Raw genomic sequence first — 19,213 nt, 5'->3', positions numbered from 1 at the left:
CCGCGGAGCGGAGCCGATGCTCTAGCAGCAGGTCGAGGCTGCTCAGGTAGCAGCTGCGGAGCTCGGCCGCCTGGCTGGCGCTGGGCTCTCCGTGGGCGATGGGTCCCACCGTGTGGATGACATCTACGGGAGGCGACGGCGTCAGACCAGCCGGGGTCCCCAAGAGGTCAGAGGCTTTCTCCCCCTGCCGGCCTGGGCCCTGGAGGGGACAGGAAACAGGCCCTCTCCCCAAGTTCTAGGAGTGCCCCGCCCATGTGTGCCCTCGAGCTCAAATGCGCTCCTCCATAGAGACAGGCAGGTCCGCGCTGGGCCGCCTCCCCACATCTGTATGGACCCGGCCGAGACGTGGGGCGGAGGGGGTGAGCCAAGACACTGCCCCCTCAGCTCTTCCCCTCCCCGGCTCCACGCATTCCCCTCCCGCCACCCGCGTCCCGGCGCGTGCGAGGAGGGGCCGGCTCCCGGCACTAAAGGTGAAGAAGGGACCCCTGAGGAGGCCTCCAGCAGTTCTGTGGGGGCTGCTGCCCTAGCCCCGTAATTACACAAGGTGCCCTGTCTGCGCCCCACAGGAGGGGGGGCGGGGGGGCGGGACTCACACTTGGCCGGCAGCCGGTAGCCGCCGGTGATCTTGGCCTTGCCGGTGTCGCAGCTCTGCAGGGTCCGGCACTCGTCGGTGAGCAGGGGTCCGGCAGCGCGGTGGATGCAGCCGTCCACTGCAGGGCAGGAGGCAGTGAGCCGTGGGGTGAGCCGTGAGGCTCCCCGCCTCACGCCTGAGCCCGTTTTACAGAGGAGAAGGCGGAGGCCCGAGCACAGACTACTCGCACCCCCTCGGCTGTGCCAGGGCTCACCCGGCGCCGCGCCTCCTCCCGCGGCCTCCAGCCGCTCGCGATGCCCGCCGCCCCCACTGGCCCGGCCCAGGCGCCCGGGCAGGCCGCTGGCGCGGGGCGGCCGGCAGGGGGCGCGCCCGGCCCGCCCTGCTCGCTCCCCGCCGGGCGGGGGCCTCCCGCTGCCGGGGTGGCTCCGTTAGGCGGGGTCCGCGGCGGCAGGAACCGCCACCCTAGCCTGGCCCAGGGGAAGGTCGCCCTCCCGGCTCTGGCCCGGAAGCACCGCGGGGGCCGCGACCACTGGCCGCCTCCGCCCGAGGAGCCCGGGGGCGCCGACAGGCACCGCGCATCCCATCCCAAGGCGAGGCTGCTCGCGGCCGCGGCAAACTCTAGGACCCACTTCACAGATGAAGAAACTGGGGTCACCCCATTACAAGTGGCAGGTGCGCTCTGGGCCCGGAGCCTGGGTCTTCCAGCCCCTTCGTGCGCCACGCGGGGAGGTGGACGGGGCCGCGCAGGTGGATCCGGGCGCGCGCCCCTGCTCGTTAGCGCGCTGCCTCGTTAGCGCATCCGGCTTAATTGGGGCGGGCCTGGGCTTGTTTCTCTGAGGGCGGCTCCGGGGCCTCGGCAGCGACCCTGGGGACGCGGGCCCAGATAAACGCGCCCGAGACGCTCCTCCAGCCCGATCTCACCCAGGCGCCACAGCCCGAGCGGCCCCGGCGGGAAAGGCGGGGCTCGGCTCTCGTCCGCTGTGCCAGTGGGGACACCCCGTTCCCCTAGGAGTCCACGGCCTCATCTGGAAAACAGCCACAGTGACCCCTCCTCAGGGGAGGGGTTGGCACCGTGGCCAGGAGAACGTGACCCACCGCTGGCCGCTCCCTAGCTCCCATGGCACCCCGGGGTTCGTGCCAGGAGCTCCTTCGGCACCAGCGGCAGGAAAGCACCCCCATTTCTCCATTCTGCAGACGCGCAAACAGAGGCCCTTCCTCCTCCATCACAACCCCACCCCCAGTGTCTTGGCACAGGTCCAGGGACACCAGCTGGACCACCCCCCTCTTTCTTCTCTTTTCTTTTGTGCCCTGTGGGGCCCAATTAAACCTAATTTCGTGACTTCACTTGGAGCGGGCACCAGGCGATTTCCCAGAGCATCCCGGGGGTGGGACGGCTGGGGTAGGGGAGTTGGGGGAACCCTGGGAGGGCCTCTGGGGTTAGGTCCCGCCCCCTCCTCTCCTGTGCAGGGAGGGGTAAGGGTGGGGGGGCCATGGGAGGGGGTGGAGAGTGGCACCCAAGGCAGGGCCCCTGAGCTACGGGTCCAGGTGGCACTCAGTGGGCGTGCAGCCTGCACTACACAGTGTCCCCGAGCAGTGGGTCCGTTCTGGGTGAGGTGCCGGGTGACCACCCTGCGCCTCCCGCAACAATGGGGCCTGGGGAGCTGGGCAGCCTGGGTTCTAGTCCCGGCTCTGCCAGTCACAGATGTGTGGCCTAGAGCATATCACTTAACCTCTCTGGGCCTCAACTGCCCCATCTGTAAACTGGGGTAATAGTACACCTCCATCTCACAGGGCTTTTGGAAGGATTCAGTGAGTTCATTTCTGTAAGGTGCTTAAGCCAGTGCCCGGCATGGGTGAAGGTGACGTGCGTGTTGGCTCTTAGGACAGTGTGACAGCAGAAGAATGTGCTCCACGTGTGTATACCTGAGAGTGTGAGGGGAGGCGGGTGTCCGGGCAGGTGCCAGAGCGTCCGGGGCATATGGGGGTATGCATAGGAACGGGTCTGAGCCGGGGCCTCCCGGCCCTGCCCCGATGGCGTCAGCCTCTGGGCACCCGGCTGCCTGCCATCTCCTGGTGCCATGCACTCCGCAGGCGACCTTGGCCTGCTGTGCACGCTGTGCGGAAGTGGAGCTCAGTGAGATCTGTGTTTCAGGGACTTAATGTTTCCTGCAGAGGTGTCCAGGCCGGCAGCCAGGCCCTTGGGACTGACCTGGGGGCATGAGGGGGAGGAGGGAATCCAAGCTTGCAGAAGCCTTGCGCCCCCCCACCCCCACCCCCCTCCGCATCATCCAGGCCAGGGTGACTGCCCTGCAGGTGCCTAGGGGATCTGTGCCCAGCCCCAGGCAGAGATGAGGGACAGGCCCTGGGCCCCACCCCTGCCCCACCCTCTCCCCAACAAGCCGGAGCACAGACTCGTCCCTCCTGCCTGGCCCCCTCCCTGTCCACACCAGCCTGGTTGCTCTACCGTCTCCGAGGGCCAGAGGGGACCCACAGCCTGCTGTCCTTAGCCACACGCCCAGAGGGTCACCGCTGGCCTGTCTCCCCGTGTGAACTGCAGCTTCCCGGGCTCTGCTTCCTCGGCCCTGTCCTGCCTCTCCCGTGGGGGGAAGCTGAACCCTAGAGCCCGCAGGACGTGGCTTCCTGGGGTCTCACCCAAGGGAGATGTCCCTCCTCCCCCCTTTCCACCTGACCTGGGGGCTGCCCAGTAGGAGGGTGGTGACCCCAATTCATACCAGTTCACCCTTGATCCCTTCCCTGGGACCTTTAGCCGCATCCGAACAAACCTCAAGCTTCCAACTCAACCCCTGTTCCATCCCAAGTCAGCAGAAAACCTGGGGTCCCTCCCATGGAGACGGACCCCGACCCACGTGTCAGGGGTGGCGCCTTCCTCAGATGACTTTCTGCCGGGTCCAGAACGCACCCTTCCCCACTAGCCTGCCCTAAGGGCCGCTCTGCCTCCTCCCTCAGCCCCTGCCTGCTCCCCCTTCAGGCTCCAGGCTCTGGCTCCTGAGTCCCAGCCCGCACAGACTTCTGGGGCACCTGCCGGGTGCTGAGCAGGTCGCATCTTCTTGTCGGTCCTCCCAGCCACCCTAGGAGGTGCTACTATTTTCCCTGCTTTATAGTAGATGACACTGAGGCACAGAGAAGATGAAAGACTTGCCCAGGGTCACACAGCTGGACGGTTCTACTTCCTCTAGGACCATAGAAGGCTTTCTCTCCGGGCCCCCCCAACCTCCCTCCCATCCTGGCTGGCTGCCTCCCCCTGCCTCCTTGCGCAAACTCGGCCTGTTGTCTGCACACCCCTCTTCCCTGCAGCAGGGCTCCTGTCCCCCTCTCCATGTCAACACATCGCCCTCCCGACAGAGGGACTTTGGGGACTCTGGTTGCCCCATGGTCTGGGGTCCCTCATCCCATGTGACTGTTCAGCCGTCCCCATGCTGCCAACCACTAGGCACCGCTGTCCAGCAAGGCTGCCTTGGAGACGGTCCGCCTGCCTCCCGGACCTCTTCTGTCCTGGCCTGAGCTCGTCAGATGCTGCTCCTGCCTGGGGGCCCTGTGGGTCCCCCACCAGCTTCGCCCCTGCTCCCAGGCTCTTCCCCTAAATGAGCTCAGCCACAGCAGCCCTGCAGCCCTCCTGTGTCCCCCCCGCCCCGGCCCTGGTGTGGCCTCCACACCTGCAAGGGGCCTGGGGGGGCCTCAGCTCACACCCCGCCCCTTCCTAGGAGGTTTGGGGGGTCAGGAGGCCCCCGGGAGCAGCAGGGGCTGGAGCCAGGGCCTCCCAGAGCCCCCAGAGCCCGCAGAGGCCGACAGCAGGCAGGCTCCTATGGGGGCCATTTGCCAAGGCGCTTAGGAGATGTTGGCGGCTATTAGGGTGCTGTAATATTCATGAAGGGAAGATTAGATATTTAAATTTATTCAGCAATAAATGCGTCTCAGTGGGGGAGCATTCCTCATGCTAAACAAACAAGCAAGCAGGGGCTAATTAATTATTTACAGGAACATGAGGATGCCTGTGGCCTGGGGGAGAGGGGGGCAGCTGTGTCCCTGCCAGGGGGCAAGAGACCCTGATGGGCCCTGGGCTGGCCCCCCCTCCCCCATTCCTCTCCGCTTCCCTGTGGGTCTGGCCCGCTGTGTGTCCCCTTCTGGGATTTCTTTTCCCAGAAATCCCACCTACAAGCCTGCTGGTGGCTTTGGGGAAGTCACTTCCTCTCCCCGTGCCTCTGTTTCCCCCCTCTACAGGGTAACAGCACCTCTGCCCCATTTAGCGTGAGCATTCAGTGAGAGACTGCACCAAGGGTGCACTTTATCACACAGTCCCCCGTGTCACCTGTTTTCCATGATGAGACCAAGGCCCAGTCACCGACCCTGTAGGCAGAAGGCTGCTCTGCCCGTCAGGCTCTTGGGGGCCTCCTTCGCCCGAGGGACAGGGGTCACTGAGAAAGCCCTGGGCAGAGAGGGCTGGGGCGGCGGGGGCGAGCTTGAGGCCCAAGGGGGCTGGGGGAGGGGCGCCCCTCTTGAGCACAGGAAGGCACCTTGGTCTGGGCCCTACAGACAGACCACTCCCCACCCAGACATCCCCCCCCGCCCCCGCAGGTCCCAGGGCTGGGAGCCCAACCTGAGGAGAGGCCCCCCACTCCAGCCACCTAGGTGCAGCCTGCAGCTGCTGCCCGGGCCCCAGCCACCTGCACAGAGATCCCAAATGCCAGGGCTGAGAGGGGCCAGGCCCTCCTGGGTGGCTGGGGAAACTGAGTCCCCGAGAGGGTACCAGTGGGGTCAGGGGCGGATGCCTAAGCTGCTGGGATGCCTTCCAAGCCCCAGACCCTGAGGACGACAAGCCCAGCCATAAAGCCTAGAGAAATGACCCACCCCGGGGGCCTAGTGTCGCCTCCTCCCTCTGCCCACCCTACGCTCTCCATCTCGGGTCCCCGGCCTCCTCCCAGGCCTCGGCTGAGCCTCGGGAGCCACAACCCCATGGGATGCCCATTGCCAGAACCATCTCCGGCCTCCGCCCACGCCCTCACTCGCTGGATCAGCAAGCCCGTGCTAGCCCCAGCTCTTGTGAGCCTTGGCCTATTGGTGGGACAGAGCCCACCTTTGCCAGACCCCACCCTCGCGGTGCCAAGGTGGGTGGGCACCCCAGGGAGAAGATAGATGGACAGCAGCTCCACAGTGTGACGTGAAATTCATTATGGGGTGAGATCAACTCCTTAAATGGGGATTTGAAAACATTAGGGCTTCATTAGGAACACAATGGCAGCCCGTCATTCATCATGCAAAAATCACTCCCGTTATTAAAAATCCCCACAGCAGCTGCAGGAAAGGGCCTGGAGGCATCTTGCCGAGGCGGGGAGTGTGGGCCCCAGGGGTCTGGGGGGCCTGAGTCTCCCTGTCCCTCCTACCCAGGGAGGGCCTGCACAGGGCTAGGGGTGGGGAGCACGGTTCACTCCAGGGACCTGGTGCCTCAGTGTCGTCATCTGCAAAATGGAGCGTTAATGGTACGCCCCCCGCGCCCCCGGATCCTGCAGGAGAGGCTCCACGAGGCCCCGCTCCACGCCCCGCTCCACGCCGTGAGCGCTCAGGAGAGCGGGTGGCTGCTCACACCACCATCGCTGTCACCATCTGGGCTAGGGCAGGGACGCCTGGGGCCTTTTCTAGGGGAGGACACGTCACTCCCTTGCTCTTACAACCTCCCACGGCTCCCACGAGTCCATGAAATAAAATCTTCCACCCCGAGCCAGGCTGGGGTTCCCTCTAGCCTCCGCCTGAGATGACTGGCCTCTGTGTCTCTCCCACCTGCCCAACTGTGCAGGGAGGCAACCCGGGGCTCTACCTCACTGCAAGCCGTGAAGTGGGAGGAAATGCAGCTGGACAAGAGGGAGAGGGGGTGGGAGCGGGCGGGCCCTGTGTGCAGCTGGGAAGGAAGGCTCCCCTGAGGAGGTGGCACCTGAACAGAGCCTTGAGCAACGATGAGAAAGAACGGTCTCCAGGAAGCTGGGGGAGGAGGGCTCAGGCAGAGGGCACGGGTGGGCCACAGGGAGAGTCCAGGGTGGGCTGGGGGGAAGGGGGAGTGGGAGGTGGGGGAAGGGGGAGGGGAGGGCTGCATCTGCGGGACTGGTGGAAGAAGCTAGAACTGCTTCCGTCGCTGCAGTGGGAAGTTTGAGCAGGGGCGGCGTGGCCTGGGACAGCCTCTGGGTGTGTGGGGGGTGGGGTGGGGGGGCTTTGCTGCTCCTCATCAAATGCTCCTCCCCTGTCTGCTCAGCTCAGGCCGGAGCCTGCCCCCCACAGTGTCCACCCCTCCCCACCCCCCTGGCACAGCGCTTGGGGCCCGAGTCCAGCCCAGTACAGGGAGGGTGCGGAGGCCACCCCGTCTACCCACTGTGCCCAGCAGTGGCTGCCACCGTGGGCGGCCACTGAGTAGAAGTGGAGGCCCAGACGATGATGCTCAGATGCCCCCAGGCTCTGCTAATCCCCCAGGCCTGCCTGCCTCTGAGCAGAGGAGAGCCAGTGGGAGCAGGGAGAGAGCAAGGAGGAGGAAGAGAGAGCGAGGGGATGAGAAATGGAGAATGGGTGCTTGAGCGAGAGAAATGGGGAGCAGGCCTGAGATGCCCTGCGGCTAGGAGAGACAGAGATGGAGAGACAGAGGTAGAGACAGAGACAGAGAGGCAAAGACAGAGAGAGGCAGAGACAGAGACAGAAGCAGAGAGAGACAGAGGCAGAAAGAAAAAGTGAGAGATAGAGGGAGAGAGAAGGAGAGAGGAAAGGGGGTGGGGCCACAGCCCTCGCCAGGGCCAGGGAGTTGTGTGTGGAGAGATGGTGGGCCCGGGGTCACGGGTTCTGCTCAAGCCGAGGGGCCGCCGTGCTGGGCCAGGGCTGGGGTGCAAACGCGCACACACAGGTGCCCGGGCTGGGGGAGCGGGGGCCCCTGGGCACACCTGGTCCACACACTAACCTCGGCCAGGAGGTGGACAGACAGACACCCTGTGCATGTCCTGTAGGAGGGGAGTCTGATGGGGAGGCAGTTGGTACTTAACCACACAAATGGGAGTCTGATTACCACGGGTGACAGGATGCCGGCCCATGAGGGGCAGGGGCCGCTGCGTCCCTGCACCCAGGACAGTGGCAGGGTGTGGGGAGCCCTCAGTAAATGGAGCAGGAGGGAGGGGGTGATGGTGGGAGGGCAGAGGAACCTGAGGTCCAGAAGCAGCATGTGCAAAGGCCCTGTGCCGGGAGAGGGCTGTGGCCGAAGCCCGGGCCCTGGGGTGTAGGAGCCGTGCACCCAAGGTCAGGTGTGGGCACAGGGAGGAGGTGGGCAGGAAGGCGGGGCCGCTGGGGCTGCTGACCTCTCGTGGACAGTGAGTGCGGGGACGGCCCCGCCTGACCCCGGCCGGCCCACCCCTCCAGCCAGCCCTTGTGGGAGCCAGCCACGCAAAAGCAGACATGGCGGCCGTGTGAGCAGAAGGCGGCCCTGAATTAATCTGTCACTAAAGCTTGGCCGTGGCAGGCGCAGTCATGATTTAGATGAATAATTGAAACGCTCCGATACATTTATTATCCCTTTAGTGCAAAAGTGGCAGAGAAAGACGAGGGGTAATTGAAAAAGAGTGCACAAATCTCCACGAGAAAGCCAGCTCCTTATCGCCGAGTAAACATTTCAGTCCTAATAAACAGGAGAGACACGCGTCAGGGCCCTGTCGATTTCCCCGTCCTGATTTAGGGCCCGCCTCCCTTCTTACCATACAATAGGAGAGCCGTCTGGTTTTTTAAAAAAAAAAGGTTTATGGAGCCAGTGAAAGTCTCCCCAGGAGGGAGGCGGGCGAGCAGGCGTGGCTCCCCGAGGTCTGGGGTCTGAGGGTCTAGTGGGGAGGCTGCCCCAGTCCATCCAGTCTCCCCAGCGCAGACACCAGGCCTCCGCCTGCTGGGCCTCTCCATCCCTCCATACCTGTCGAACTCCTATTCATCCCTCAGGGCTTGGGTCAGATGCCCCCTCTGCTGGGAAGTCTCCTACCAAACTGGGTCTCTGTGAGGACAGAGCTGAGTCGAGTCGAGTCCCCACCACCACCCACACTCCGAGAGAGCCCTGGGGAGGAATGAGGGTGAGGGGGGAGTCGGGGGGCTTCCCAGAGACTCACTGTGTTGTCAGAGCCACCTACCTTGGCCTCAGGGCCTGGTGGGGACCCAGCCCCACAGTGAGTCTGGCCCAGGAGTCCTGGACTCTTCAGGTTAAGTCCGTTTGGCCCCAGTCGCCCCTGGGGCTCTCATTGAGGGCCAGGGTGCCCACAGACTCCCTTCCCTGCTCCTGAGAGGCTGCGGTCCTCCCCCAACTGTAACCACCACACACTCATCCAACAACTGGGCTCGCTTCCCTGAAGCTCTGCAGGCCAGGCCCCAGGCCTCCTTCTGAGCCATCACTGACCCCCCCGCCGCCGCCCCAGTGCAGGGCTGTTGGACCTGTGTGCCGGCTCTCTGGGCAGGGCCTGGCATACAGAGGGTGCAACAACCGCCCCATAAACTGGCTTGGAAACCCCTAGAACCCGGTCCCAGAGGAGAGTGCATTCTCGTGTACTCTAGTGGGGAGATAAGCAATAAGAACAAACATAAAATACAGGTCCGCTAACACGGGATCCGTGCTGTGGAAAAAACTACAGAGCAGGGGAAGAGGGTCGGCTGGGGCCTGCAGCCCAACTCAGAGTGGCAGGACAGGCCGCCCCTGACTGATGCTTGCAAGGATGGGGGGCGGGGCGCAGGTGGATGGGGGGTGAGTGGGAGGTACATGGTTGGACGGAGAAGGAAGGTGGATGGGTAAAGGGGTAGATGGCTGGGTGGAGGGGGGTAGATAGAGGGGTGGGGGTAGATGGATGAATGGGGGGGTAGATGGAGAGGTAGGGGGGCAGGTGGATGGGTGGAGGGGGGTTATGGGGCAGGTGGATGGGTGGTGATAGGAGGCTGGGGGAGTGGGTAGAGGCCTGAACCCCCATGAGGTTGGACCTCAGGTGACCCCATGGGAAGACAGGTGGGTCTGGGCAGAGCCAGGTGGGGACCTGGGCCACTGAGTCCCAGGCTGCTGCTGACTGTAGGCCCCACCCGGGCCGTTGGGGGCAGGATTGAGGCTGGATGGGGCTGCAGGCAGCAGGGGCACACGAGGGTGGAGGACATCTCAGAAGTCTGGGACCATGTCCATTCCAGCCCTAGGCAGGCACCAGGCCCCCACAGCGCTAGCCTTGCCCCTACCACGGTCCCTTCCCTGCCACCTCCACCTTGTTCCAATCACATTAGCAGAGTGACAGCCGCAGTGAGCACTCTCGGCGGCTCCATAAATCTCGGCGGGCGTTAAAAGGCCGGACTCCAGGCCCACTTCCTCCTGGGTCCCGGCCCAGCCCATTCATCTCTGCGTCAGGCAGGCAGCGCTTGGGGCCTGCTCCAGCCTCCTCTCCCCGCTCAGCGCTGCCGGAAGGGGAGCTGGAGGACCCCCTCTCTACCTCCTCACTCAGTCTGGCCACAGCAGGTGCCCTTTGACCTCTCGGAGTGAGGTCGCCAGGCCATCTATGAGCCCCTCTCGGCCCTGCCTAAAACCTCAGTGGCCTCCGCTGCCCTCCCCAGCAAGTCCTTCTCGGAACACATCAGGCCATCCCTGCCTTTTTGTAGTTCATTCATTCATTCAACAACCCTTTAACTGAGCACCTAGCGTAGGCGCCAGACCCAGCTCTAGTTGCTGGAGATCCAGCAGCGTCCCCTCTGGAGCTTTGTTCTCAGCGGGGAGACGGACGATCGGCAGTGACCGTAACAAGTGAGGTACAGGGCCCGTGGGGCCTGGGTGGGCAATGCAGGCTGCGGCGGCAGGAGGCAGCTGCAGTTTCAAAGAGGGGTTGGGGGGGCCTCCCTGAGAAGGCGGCGAGCACGGAAACCTGGCCAGAGGTGAAGGGGGCAGCCCCGGCCCCAGCTGGGAAGAGGGTTCCAGGCCGAGGGAGCAGCAGGGAAGCTGGCACCCAGTGACGGGGGGCTGGGCAGTGGTGGGGAGTCAGGCAGGTGCCTGGGGCCCTAAGAACTTGGCCTTGGGGGGGTGCCTGGGTGGTTCAGTTGGTTCAGCGACTGCCTTCAGCTCAGGTCATGATCCCAGGGTCCTGGGATCGAGCCCCGCATCGGGCTCCCTGCTCTGTGGGAAGCCTGCTTCTCCCTCTCCCACTCCCCCTGCTTGTGTTCCCTCTCTTGCTGTGTCTCTCTGTCAAATAAATAAAATCTTTAAAAAATAAAAATAAATAAACCCTGGGGCACACCTGGGTGGCTCAGTCGTTAAGCGTCTGCCTTCGGCTCAGGTCATGATCCTAAGGTTCTGGGATCGAGCCCCACATCAGGCTCCCTGCTTCTCCCTCTCCCACTCCCCCTGCTTGTGTTCCCTCTCTTGCTGTGTCTCTCTGTCAAATAAATAAAATCTTTAAGAAAAAAAAAGAACTTGGCCTTGGCTCGGAGTGAGGGGAGAGCCCTGGCAGAGTTTTGAGCAGAAGAGGGGTGATGACCTGACTTAGGATTTAAAAGGCCCACACCTTTTTGTGGTCTTTTGTCTCCCAGAACTAAATGGCTAGAAGTCCAGCTCCCCACGGGCTCTGGGAGGCTCCTGCATCATCTCCTGCCTCCTCTCCCCCCTGGTGGGGCTGTGACTGCTCCAATCTTCTGAGTCTCCCCAAATGCCCCTTGTTCTCCCTCACTTCAGGCCTTCGCCTGTGCTGTTCCCTTTGGCCAGGACACCCTTCCCATCACTCTTTGCTGGCTGTCTTCTAGCCTTCCCTCAGGTCCCAGTGTAGGGGCCACCTCCTTCCAGGAGCCCTGCTCCCCCATTGCACAGAGCACCCTGGGAGGTCTCATCTGGACTGTGAGCTCGGGGAAGGCAGGGACCAGGCCCCTCTGGTCCGGCACCCAGCTCAGGGCCTGGCACACAGTGGGTGCTCAGTCACTGGGTGATGAATGAACAGACGAAGGAGAGGGGTGTCTGAAGGCAGAGCACGGCAGGTGGCAGATCAGCGACAGCCCCCTGAATCCTCCAAAAGGGACAGGCTTCAGAAGAAGGTCCTAGCCAGGGCCCCAGCCCCAGTGAAGCCCCGCATTCCGTGAGGCCTCCAAGCTGTGACCTCCACGGGGACAGTGGAGGAGAAGCGGGGGAGGGAGGGAGGGAAGGAAAGTATCTCTAGCCACAAACAACCCCCCCACCCATACACACGCACCCTGCATCCTGGTTGGTCACCGACAGCTCTTAGCACTGCTCTTATTTATTCCTGACCTTAATGCCCCTTTTATTTTTCCCCCTTTTAAAACCTGGCCTGGGCCCCGCCACTGCTGCCGTAAACACGCCCCCAGGATTTATCCGACGGCGCATTAACCTCTGCCCCCCAGCTCACCAATCATGCGGCTGCCTGTGTAGACAGCGGGCAGCCCAGCCAGCGCGGGCGGGGGGGGGCCGGGGGCCGGGGGCGAGGGGCCGGTGCGGCCCGCCTGGGCAGGGCTGGCCAGGGAAGGTGGGCCCTGGGGGGCCCAGGGACTGCCCCCGCCTTGGCACCTGCCAAGCGTGTAGGCCGTGTCCCTGCAGGCTGGGCCCATCCTGGCCTCCCACCTCTTGCCCACCTGGCGCGGCTGGAGCCCCTGCTTGCTGGTGGGTAGCAATAGTGAACACACACGCCTTTTGGGGGGCCTCACAGCCGGCAGAGCGCTCCCTGACTTTGCGAGGCCTTCTCCCGGCTGTGGGGCTGCCCTCGAGGTCGTAGAGATCTCTTGCCCTCCCAGGTGGGAAAACTGAAGCCCAAGGGCTGGGCTTCCCCTACCACACCTGCAGCCCCCAGTCCTAGGCCCAGGTTCTTTAACCCTCAAGTGTCCTGTGGCGTGCCCCTCCCAGCCCCCCAGTTACAGACCAGGAGGCCTCTCTTCATATGGTGGGGACCGGCCGAGTCACCCAGCAGCAAGGGCGCCAGGCCTGCCATCCAGGGCTCCGGCTTTGTCCCCACTGATGGCAGGCCAGGCCAGGCCGAGGCGGTGGGTGTCAGGAAAGGTCAGAGATGGAGAAATGGGGGCGGGCGCACAGTGGGGGTGACGGGGAGGGCTGCAGGGGGCGGCGCAGGGCTGGGCACGGTGGGCAAGGAGGCCCAGAGGAGAGAAGCAGCCGTGGTAGGAGAGACTTCAGGGACCCACCCCAAGCCCACGTCCGCCCCACCCCCAGCCATGGAAGGGTCCACTTACCACCGCCGCCTCCGAGCAGGGAGCTGTTGGCTGCAGGAGAGAAAGAGAAAATCAGTCAGCTGGGGAGTGGCTGGTGGGCCCGCAGCTTGTGGGAGGGGTGGGGGGCTGGCGGCTGGGCCTGAGCGGCGGGCCCGGGGCCCCCCCTCCACGGGGCTTCAGACTCTGGGCACAGGACCTTCCCTGAGGCAGGGGCAGAGAAGGGGGGTGGGGGAGGCCGGGACTTCCTCTCCTGCTGAGGCCCCTGCTGGCCTGGGGTTTGCAGGGTGGCGGGGCCCAGCCGCTCACCCTGGTAACAGCCCCGTGCGGGGTCTGGAGCAACGGCAGACCTGTGGCCACGTGCATCCTTTCATTCATTCATTCATTCATTCATTCATTCATTCATTCATTCATTCAATTCTGATGACCCAGTGTCTCCCGAGGCCCATCTGTGCCAGGCCTGGTCCCTGCCCTTGGAGCTCACGGGACACAACTGGAAGCCACTAGAAATCAAACTGTCTGTGCAACTGTGCTGAGTACTGCCCAGGGAATGAGTGTGTGTGGGGGGGGAGGGGTGCGGGGTAAGAACATGAGCTCGTGGGGCCCCTGGGTGGCTCAGTTGGTTAAGCAACTGCCTTCAGCTCAGGTCATGATCCCGGGGTCCTGGGATCGAGTCCCGCATCGGGCTCCCTGCTCTGCGGGGAGCCTGCTTCTCCCTCTCCCACTCCCCCTGCTTGTGTTCCCTCTCTCGCTGTGTCTCTCTGTCAAATAAATAAATAAAATCTTTAAAAAAAAAAAAAAAAAGAACATGAGCTCGTGAACCAGGGCTGGGGGCACCCAACAGACAGCAGGGACCCCATCCCGGCGCAGCACCGTGAGGGCACAGAGCACTGCGACTGGAACCGAAGCTGGTTCAATGGACAGGCTGACTTGAGCCGGCTTGCTCTGTGCCTCCGTTTCCCCGGGGAGAAGAGACCATCTCCTAGGGTTGGTGTGGCGGCCAGGGCAGAGAGAGCGATGCTCAGCTCCAGCCCCCTCCCCGGACGGGAGCTGGGCGGCCGGGGCTGACCTGTCCATCTCCCTCTGCCTGGCCCGCGGCCCCCTCCTGCTTCCCCAGAGGGCCTGCTGCAAGGGCAAAGTGAAGCTGGCAGCCTCTCGGGGCCACATGTCAGGGCCGCGCAGGTCAGTGCGCCCCACCAGCCGGTGCTCCGGCCACGCGGCTGTGTTGACTGCTGGTGCTAATCGGGGAAGTGATGGGCGAGCCGGGGGGTGCCGCCCAGGTGGGGAGACCGGCCGGGCTTCAGCTCCTCTGGCCCCAGGAGTCCTGGCTCCCAGGCGGGGCCTGCTCCTCCCCCAGTGCTCCCGCACCCCACTACCTCCTGGGGTCCTGGAGCGGGGGAGACACGGAGCAGGGCCCGGGCCAGGAGTGGGGGCCAGGAGCGGGGGCCCCTCCCGGTCTGCCGTGCAGACGCTGTGGACCCTGCTAAGTGGTGTCGGCGGCTCCGAGTGGCTGGTCTCCCAGAGCTGACAGCTCTTCGCTTGGGGAATAATTAATTCCACAGCCCGAAAACCCAGGGCTGCAAGTTGCCACGTTACTTGCGAGATTAATACAAGCAGCTAATTAAGATGGAGAGGCGAGGAGCGGCTGGGCGCTCCCAAAGCAGGGCGGGGGGCCGTGGGGAAGGTGGGAGGAAGGCCGGCTGAGCAGGCGGGGAGGCAGCCGGGAGCTGGAGCCCCAGCTCGAGAAGGACCAGGCAGGCACAGCCAGGCAGCTGTGGGCAGGCCCGCCGAGGGGCTAGGCTCCCAAAGGTCTCTGCAGAAGGCCGCTGCCCCAGGAAAACATGCTCCCGGTGAGCGGGTGAGGACTATCTGCCAGGCGGACCGAGCGCTTTGCACAAATGATCCCGCTTACAAGCGTAACAAAGCCCCACGGGAGTGCTATGGCTCCCGTTTTATAGACAAGGAGCCGAGGCTGGGGGGTCGAGTTGCATAGTGCTGGTCTTGCTCTGTAGTCAAGCCACAAGGCAGGCCGACCTCAAGGCAGCACCGGGAGGCTCTCCCCCTGGCCATGGCTGGGGCCTGACTCTTCCACACAGTAAACCCTTCAGTCGCGGTCTGGACCCCCACCCTCACCCCCACCCCCACCCCCACCCCAAGGGTCGGGTTGCAGAGAGGTGGGGCTGGACCTGTGAACAGCCCCTGGAGCCAGCAGGGGAGGCCTGGGCATCTTGGGTTGGCCCAGAGCAGTCCTGGCAGCTGTCGGAAGCTGCCCTCCATGGCCCTATCCCCACCTCCCCCCGTCACCTCTCTCTCTTAATTAACACCGGCCACAAACGAGCTGGCTCCTGCTCACAGAGGGCTCTGTGCCAAATGTGTTGGCAGTGAGCCTCGAAGGGGCGGGAGGGGAAGGGGCGCTGACCTGCCATTCTGCAGGCCCCTGTTGGAAGGGACCAACCCCCACCTGCCTAGCATCCCTTGAACCCCACCGTGTGCCGGTCTGCCCAGGTCGGGGATTGGGGTGAGCTGCCCTGATGTCCACCAGGCCAGGAACACCGGAGGGCTGAGGGGGGAGGTGGGCTGGGGGCAGAAAGGATTTCACCGGGCTGAGCCAGCAGAAGGGTGGGCCCGGTGGCCAGGTGGTGTCACCTGCCCCAGGTGGGAACAGGCAAGCAGGGCTCGCCCTGGGGCTCAGTCTTGGGCTACCCAGAGGACCTGGTCACCAGCTTGTCCCCAAGCTCAGCAGGTATCCTAGAAGGCTGGTCTGCGTGTCTCCTTCCTCCAGCCCACTAGGTTGACAGTCTCATGGGTGGGGGCTCAGGGGGAGGGCGGCAACCCTGAGGTCTGCACCCAATTCCGCCTTCCTCTTTCTCCCGAGCCCCTGGCTGGCCCTCTCCCCGAGGGGCCTGAATGCCTGGCCTCCACATGGAGCCCCCCTAAAGCTGCCCAAGGCACTCGCAGCTGGGCCAGGCTGCTGGAGGGAATGGCCTGGAGGCTTGGGGAGAAAGGGAAGCAGAAAGGGGGGCGGCCCAGCCTCCCATCCCAAGCATGGTGGGTCCAGGCCTGCCTGCTCCCCAGGCCAGGGTCGGCCCTTACCCGACCGGAACACTGGCCTCGAGTCTCCGGCTCCTCCCCCTTCTGCTGTCCCCCCCCCCTTCAGTTTGGTTTAAGCTCTAAATCACAACTGGTTATGAGCGCATTTTTCAGATGGGAATACAGGCTCACAGAGGGCTGGGGGAAGGAGGGGAGGCATCTGAACCAGGATGGCTGGTTGTCAGCATGCCTTCTCCTTCTGCTTCTTTTTAAATATTTTATTTTTTCAAGTAATCTCTACACCCAACGTGGGGCTGAACTCACAACCCAGGATCAGGAGTTGCAGGCTCCACAGACGGAGCCAGCCAGGCGCCCCATCATCGTCCTTCTTAACCCCTACACTCTCTCTCTCTGTGTTCCCAATGCCTCCTTGCTGAGTGAGACATGGTGAGTAGCCTCGTGCTGTGAAGACAAGCGCTGGGCTTCCAGCTGAAGCCAGGGGTCGTGACCTGGCCCCACCCCTGGGACCCCAACATGGCCCAGCAAAGCAGGGGTCTCTGCACTCCTGAGCGGCCGAGTGAGCTGAGCTCAGGCCTCGCCCTGGGACTTGGGGAAGGGGCATGAGGCCTGCTCTGGCTTTGGTGAGGGTGGGGGGTGGTGTGTGTGTGGAGGTTCCTGGGCCACAGCGTGCACCCTGGGGGCTGTGGGTGCCTTTGCCCAATGCTGCCATCCCGTCTGCTTGCTGGTCCCCACGGCAGGGTGAGGTGGTCCAGCCCTGCCCTATCCCCCACTCACGGACATGCCCGCATCATGCTCCACTGGGCATGATTAACTGGCTCCGAGCCTCAGTGCTGGGCCTGTGACCTTGGGGTGGAAATGAGGTCCACACCCCTTGATGCCAGTCACTGCCAAATCCTCTGTCCCCTGACAGTGGCCCACTAGGCCAGGGGCTGAGTGTCCCGGGGCCATCACCCCCTTCCTCCATATATTCTGCTTGCCGTTCCCTGCCCCCCCCACTACCCCTCATGCAGAGCACCTGTCCAGACCCCCATTCCACCCTCTGCCCGCTTCACACCTTCTCAGGCCCAGGGCACCACCCCCGGGGGACCCCAGCCCCTTCCCCTGCCCCCCAGTGGTTGTGCCCCGGGGGCAGGGTGGAGTTGCTCCCCAGTTTGGGCCCCAGCATCCGGCCCATGTCAGGGGCTGGCGTGTGGTCACTGCTCAGGGAAAGGGAGAAGGCCAGACCCTGAGGGCTTGGCCACTGTCATTATGGGTCAGAGGAGGCCCCAGGTGAAGGCAGACGGACCTGGCTGGCCCCTTCCTTCGCTTTCTACGCGAAGCATTTTAATTGGGTGCCAACCATTTGCCACGTGCCCCCAAGTATATAGAGATGGACAAGATACAGTCCCTGAACCTCAGGAGCTCCCAGGCCTAAATGGGGTAGGAGAGGGAGGTACAAGATCTGGTGAGGCCTGGAGGCTGGGAGGGCTTCCTGGAGGAGGTGGCATTTGAGTTGAGGCTGGAGGAAGGCAGTTGCCTGGCTTCAGAGAAAAGGAGAGGCATGCAGGGAGGGGCACAGCAGGGGTACTGTGGAAGGGCCTAAGGAGTCTGAGCATTTCCTGGGGCAGGATGAGGAGCTGCAGGGGCTGGGGAAGGATGCTCTGCAGCCTGGAGGGCAGGGCCCGCACGGGACTGAGCCAGGGCGGTAAAGCTGGATGTTGGGGCAGGGGGGTGGGGTGGGGGGTGGCAGGGGTCCGAGTGGAGGCTCTGGGGCACACAGACACCTCTTGCTCTTCCGGCCACCCCCGCTACCCACTCCTCCTGCCCCTGCCAGGCAGCACCTCGTTAAAAGAACGGCCCCCACTCTGAGGGCCGGGCAGTGCATAGTGGACATGTGCCAGGGCCCATAATATTTTTAGTGACCCACGACAATGTAACTTCTTTTAAAATCAGAAGAGGGGGAGCACCTGGGTGGCTCAGTTGGTCGAATGCCCAACTCTTGGGCTCAGCTCAGGTCAGGATCTCAGGGTCATGGGATCAAGTCCTGCCTCCGCTGACGGGTGTGTTTGTTCGAGACTCTCCCCCTTCCACCCCTCGCGCGAGCGCACGCTCTCTCTCTCTCTCTCAAATAAATAAATAAATCTTTAAAAAAAAATTAGAGGGGCACCTGGGTGGCTCAGTCATTAAGCGTCTGCCTTCAGCTCAGGTCATGATCCCGGGGTCCTGGGATCGAATCCCGCATCGGGCTCCCTGCTCCGCGGGAAGCCTGCTTCTCCCTCTCCCACTCCCCCTGCTTGAGTTCCCTCTCCTGCTGTGTCTCTCTCTGTCAAATAAATAAATAAAATCTTGGGGCACCTGGGTGGCTCAGTCGCTAAGCGTCTGCCTTCAGCTCAGGTCATGATCCCGGGGTTCTGGGATCCAGCCCCGCATCAGGCTCCCTGCTCCGCGGGAAGCCTGCTTCTCCCTCTCCCACTCCCCCTGCTTGTGTTCCCTCTCTCGCTGTGTCTCTCTCTGTCAATCAAATAAAATCTCAAATAAATAAATAAATTAATAAATAAATTAATTAATTAATTAAATCATAATAAATAAATAAAATTAAAAATAAAATCAGAAGAGTAAATGAACTTTGAGTTTGAAATTATTTTTAGCATATAACATTAATACATTTTGTCTTTATGCCAACAAACTCATAAAATCAGCTTCTAACATACATTTTTTTATGTTTGTTATTAATTGTTTTATGTATTTAAGTGATCCTCTGTCTAATATATTTTGCTAGAGAAAGGGCCCACAGTGGCAGAAGTGCCTGGGCCTAGGCTGGGTAAGCTCCAACTCCCACTGACTTCTTTAACCTTTACCCTGTGTGGAAGGCATGTTACCAACCCATTTTACAGATGAGAGAGCTGAGCCATAGAGAACAATGTTCTCACAATGCAAATTTGAGCATCTCCCGTTTCACCCCCAGTTTCCTGATGAAACCCTCCCAAAGCTCCCCTGTGCTCTCAGGATAAAGAACTGGCCCCTAGCATGGGCCCCCCCCTGCTCCCCCCTCCCCTTCCCCTCATCTTCCCTTGGGCTAGTCCTCAAACTGGCCCCCCTCCCCTTCCCCTCATCTTCCCCTGGGCCAGTCCTCAAACTGGCTCCATTGCCTCCAGCCCCAGGGCCTTTGCATGGGCCGCTGCCGCTGCCTGGGGGAGACCCTCAACATGCCCCACCCGGAGAGCCAGCCTTGAGGGGCAACCCCAGCTCCCCGTGGGCTCCCGTGGGCCACAAATCACTGCCTCCAGCCTCCTTACCTCCCAGGTCAGTGCTTGCAACTTGGCCTCCCCAGTACTGTGTGTCATTCATACTTGTCCCCAGCTCCCAGCATGGAGCTCGGTGCACAGCCAGCCACCA

The 19,213-nt window shown here is 62.9% G+C and overlaps 1 protein-coding gene across 1 annotated transcript in view; it reads right to left on the bottom strand.

The window, feature by feature from the left end:
* The window catches only part of MACROD1 (mono-ADP ribosylhydrolase 1), a 147,935-nt gene that overhangs the window by 1,440 nt on the left and 127,282 nt on the right, over window positions 1-19,213 (bottom strand). The window contains 3 exon segments of the mRNA XM_045893433.3: window positions 2-123; window positions 594-710; window positions 12,812-12,841. Coding sequence (XP_045749389.1) covers window positions 2-123; window positions 594-710; window positions 12,812-12,841 — 269 coding nt within the window.

Source organism: Mirounga angustirostris, unplaced genomic scaffold (genome assembly GCF_029215605.1).
Source record: "Mirounga angustirostris isolate CCGP_5_RB_7025 unplaced genomic scaffold, mMirAng1.0.hap1 SCAF_13, whole genome shotgun sequence".
In the NCBI taxonomy this organism is placed as follows: domain Eukaryota; kingdom Metazoa; phylum Chordata; class Mammalia; order Carnivora; family Phocidae; genus Mirounga; species Mirounga angustirostris.
Note: the sequence above shows the minus strand (reverse complement) of the source record. Positions and strands in the feature narration are given on the sequence as shown.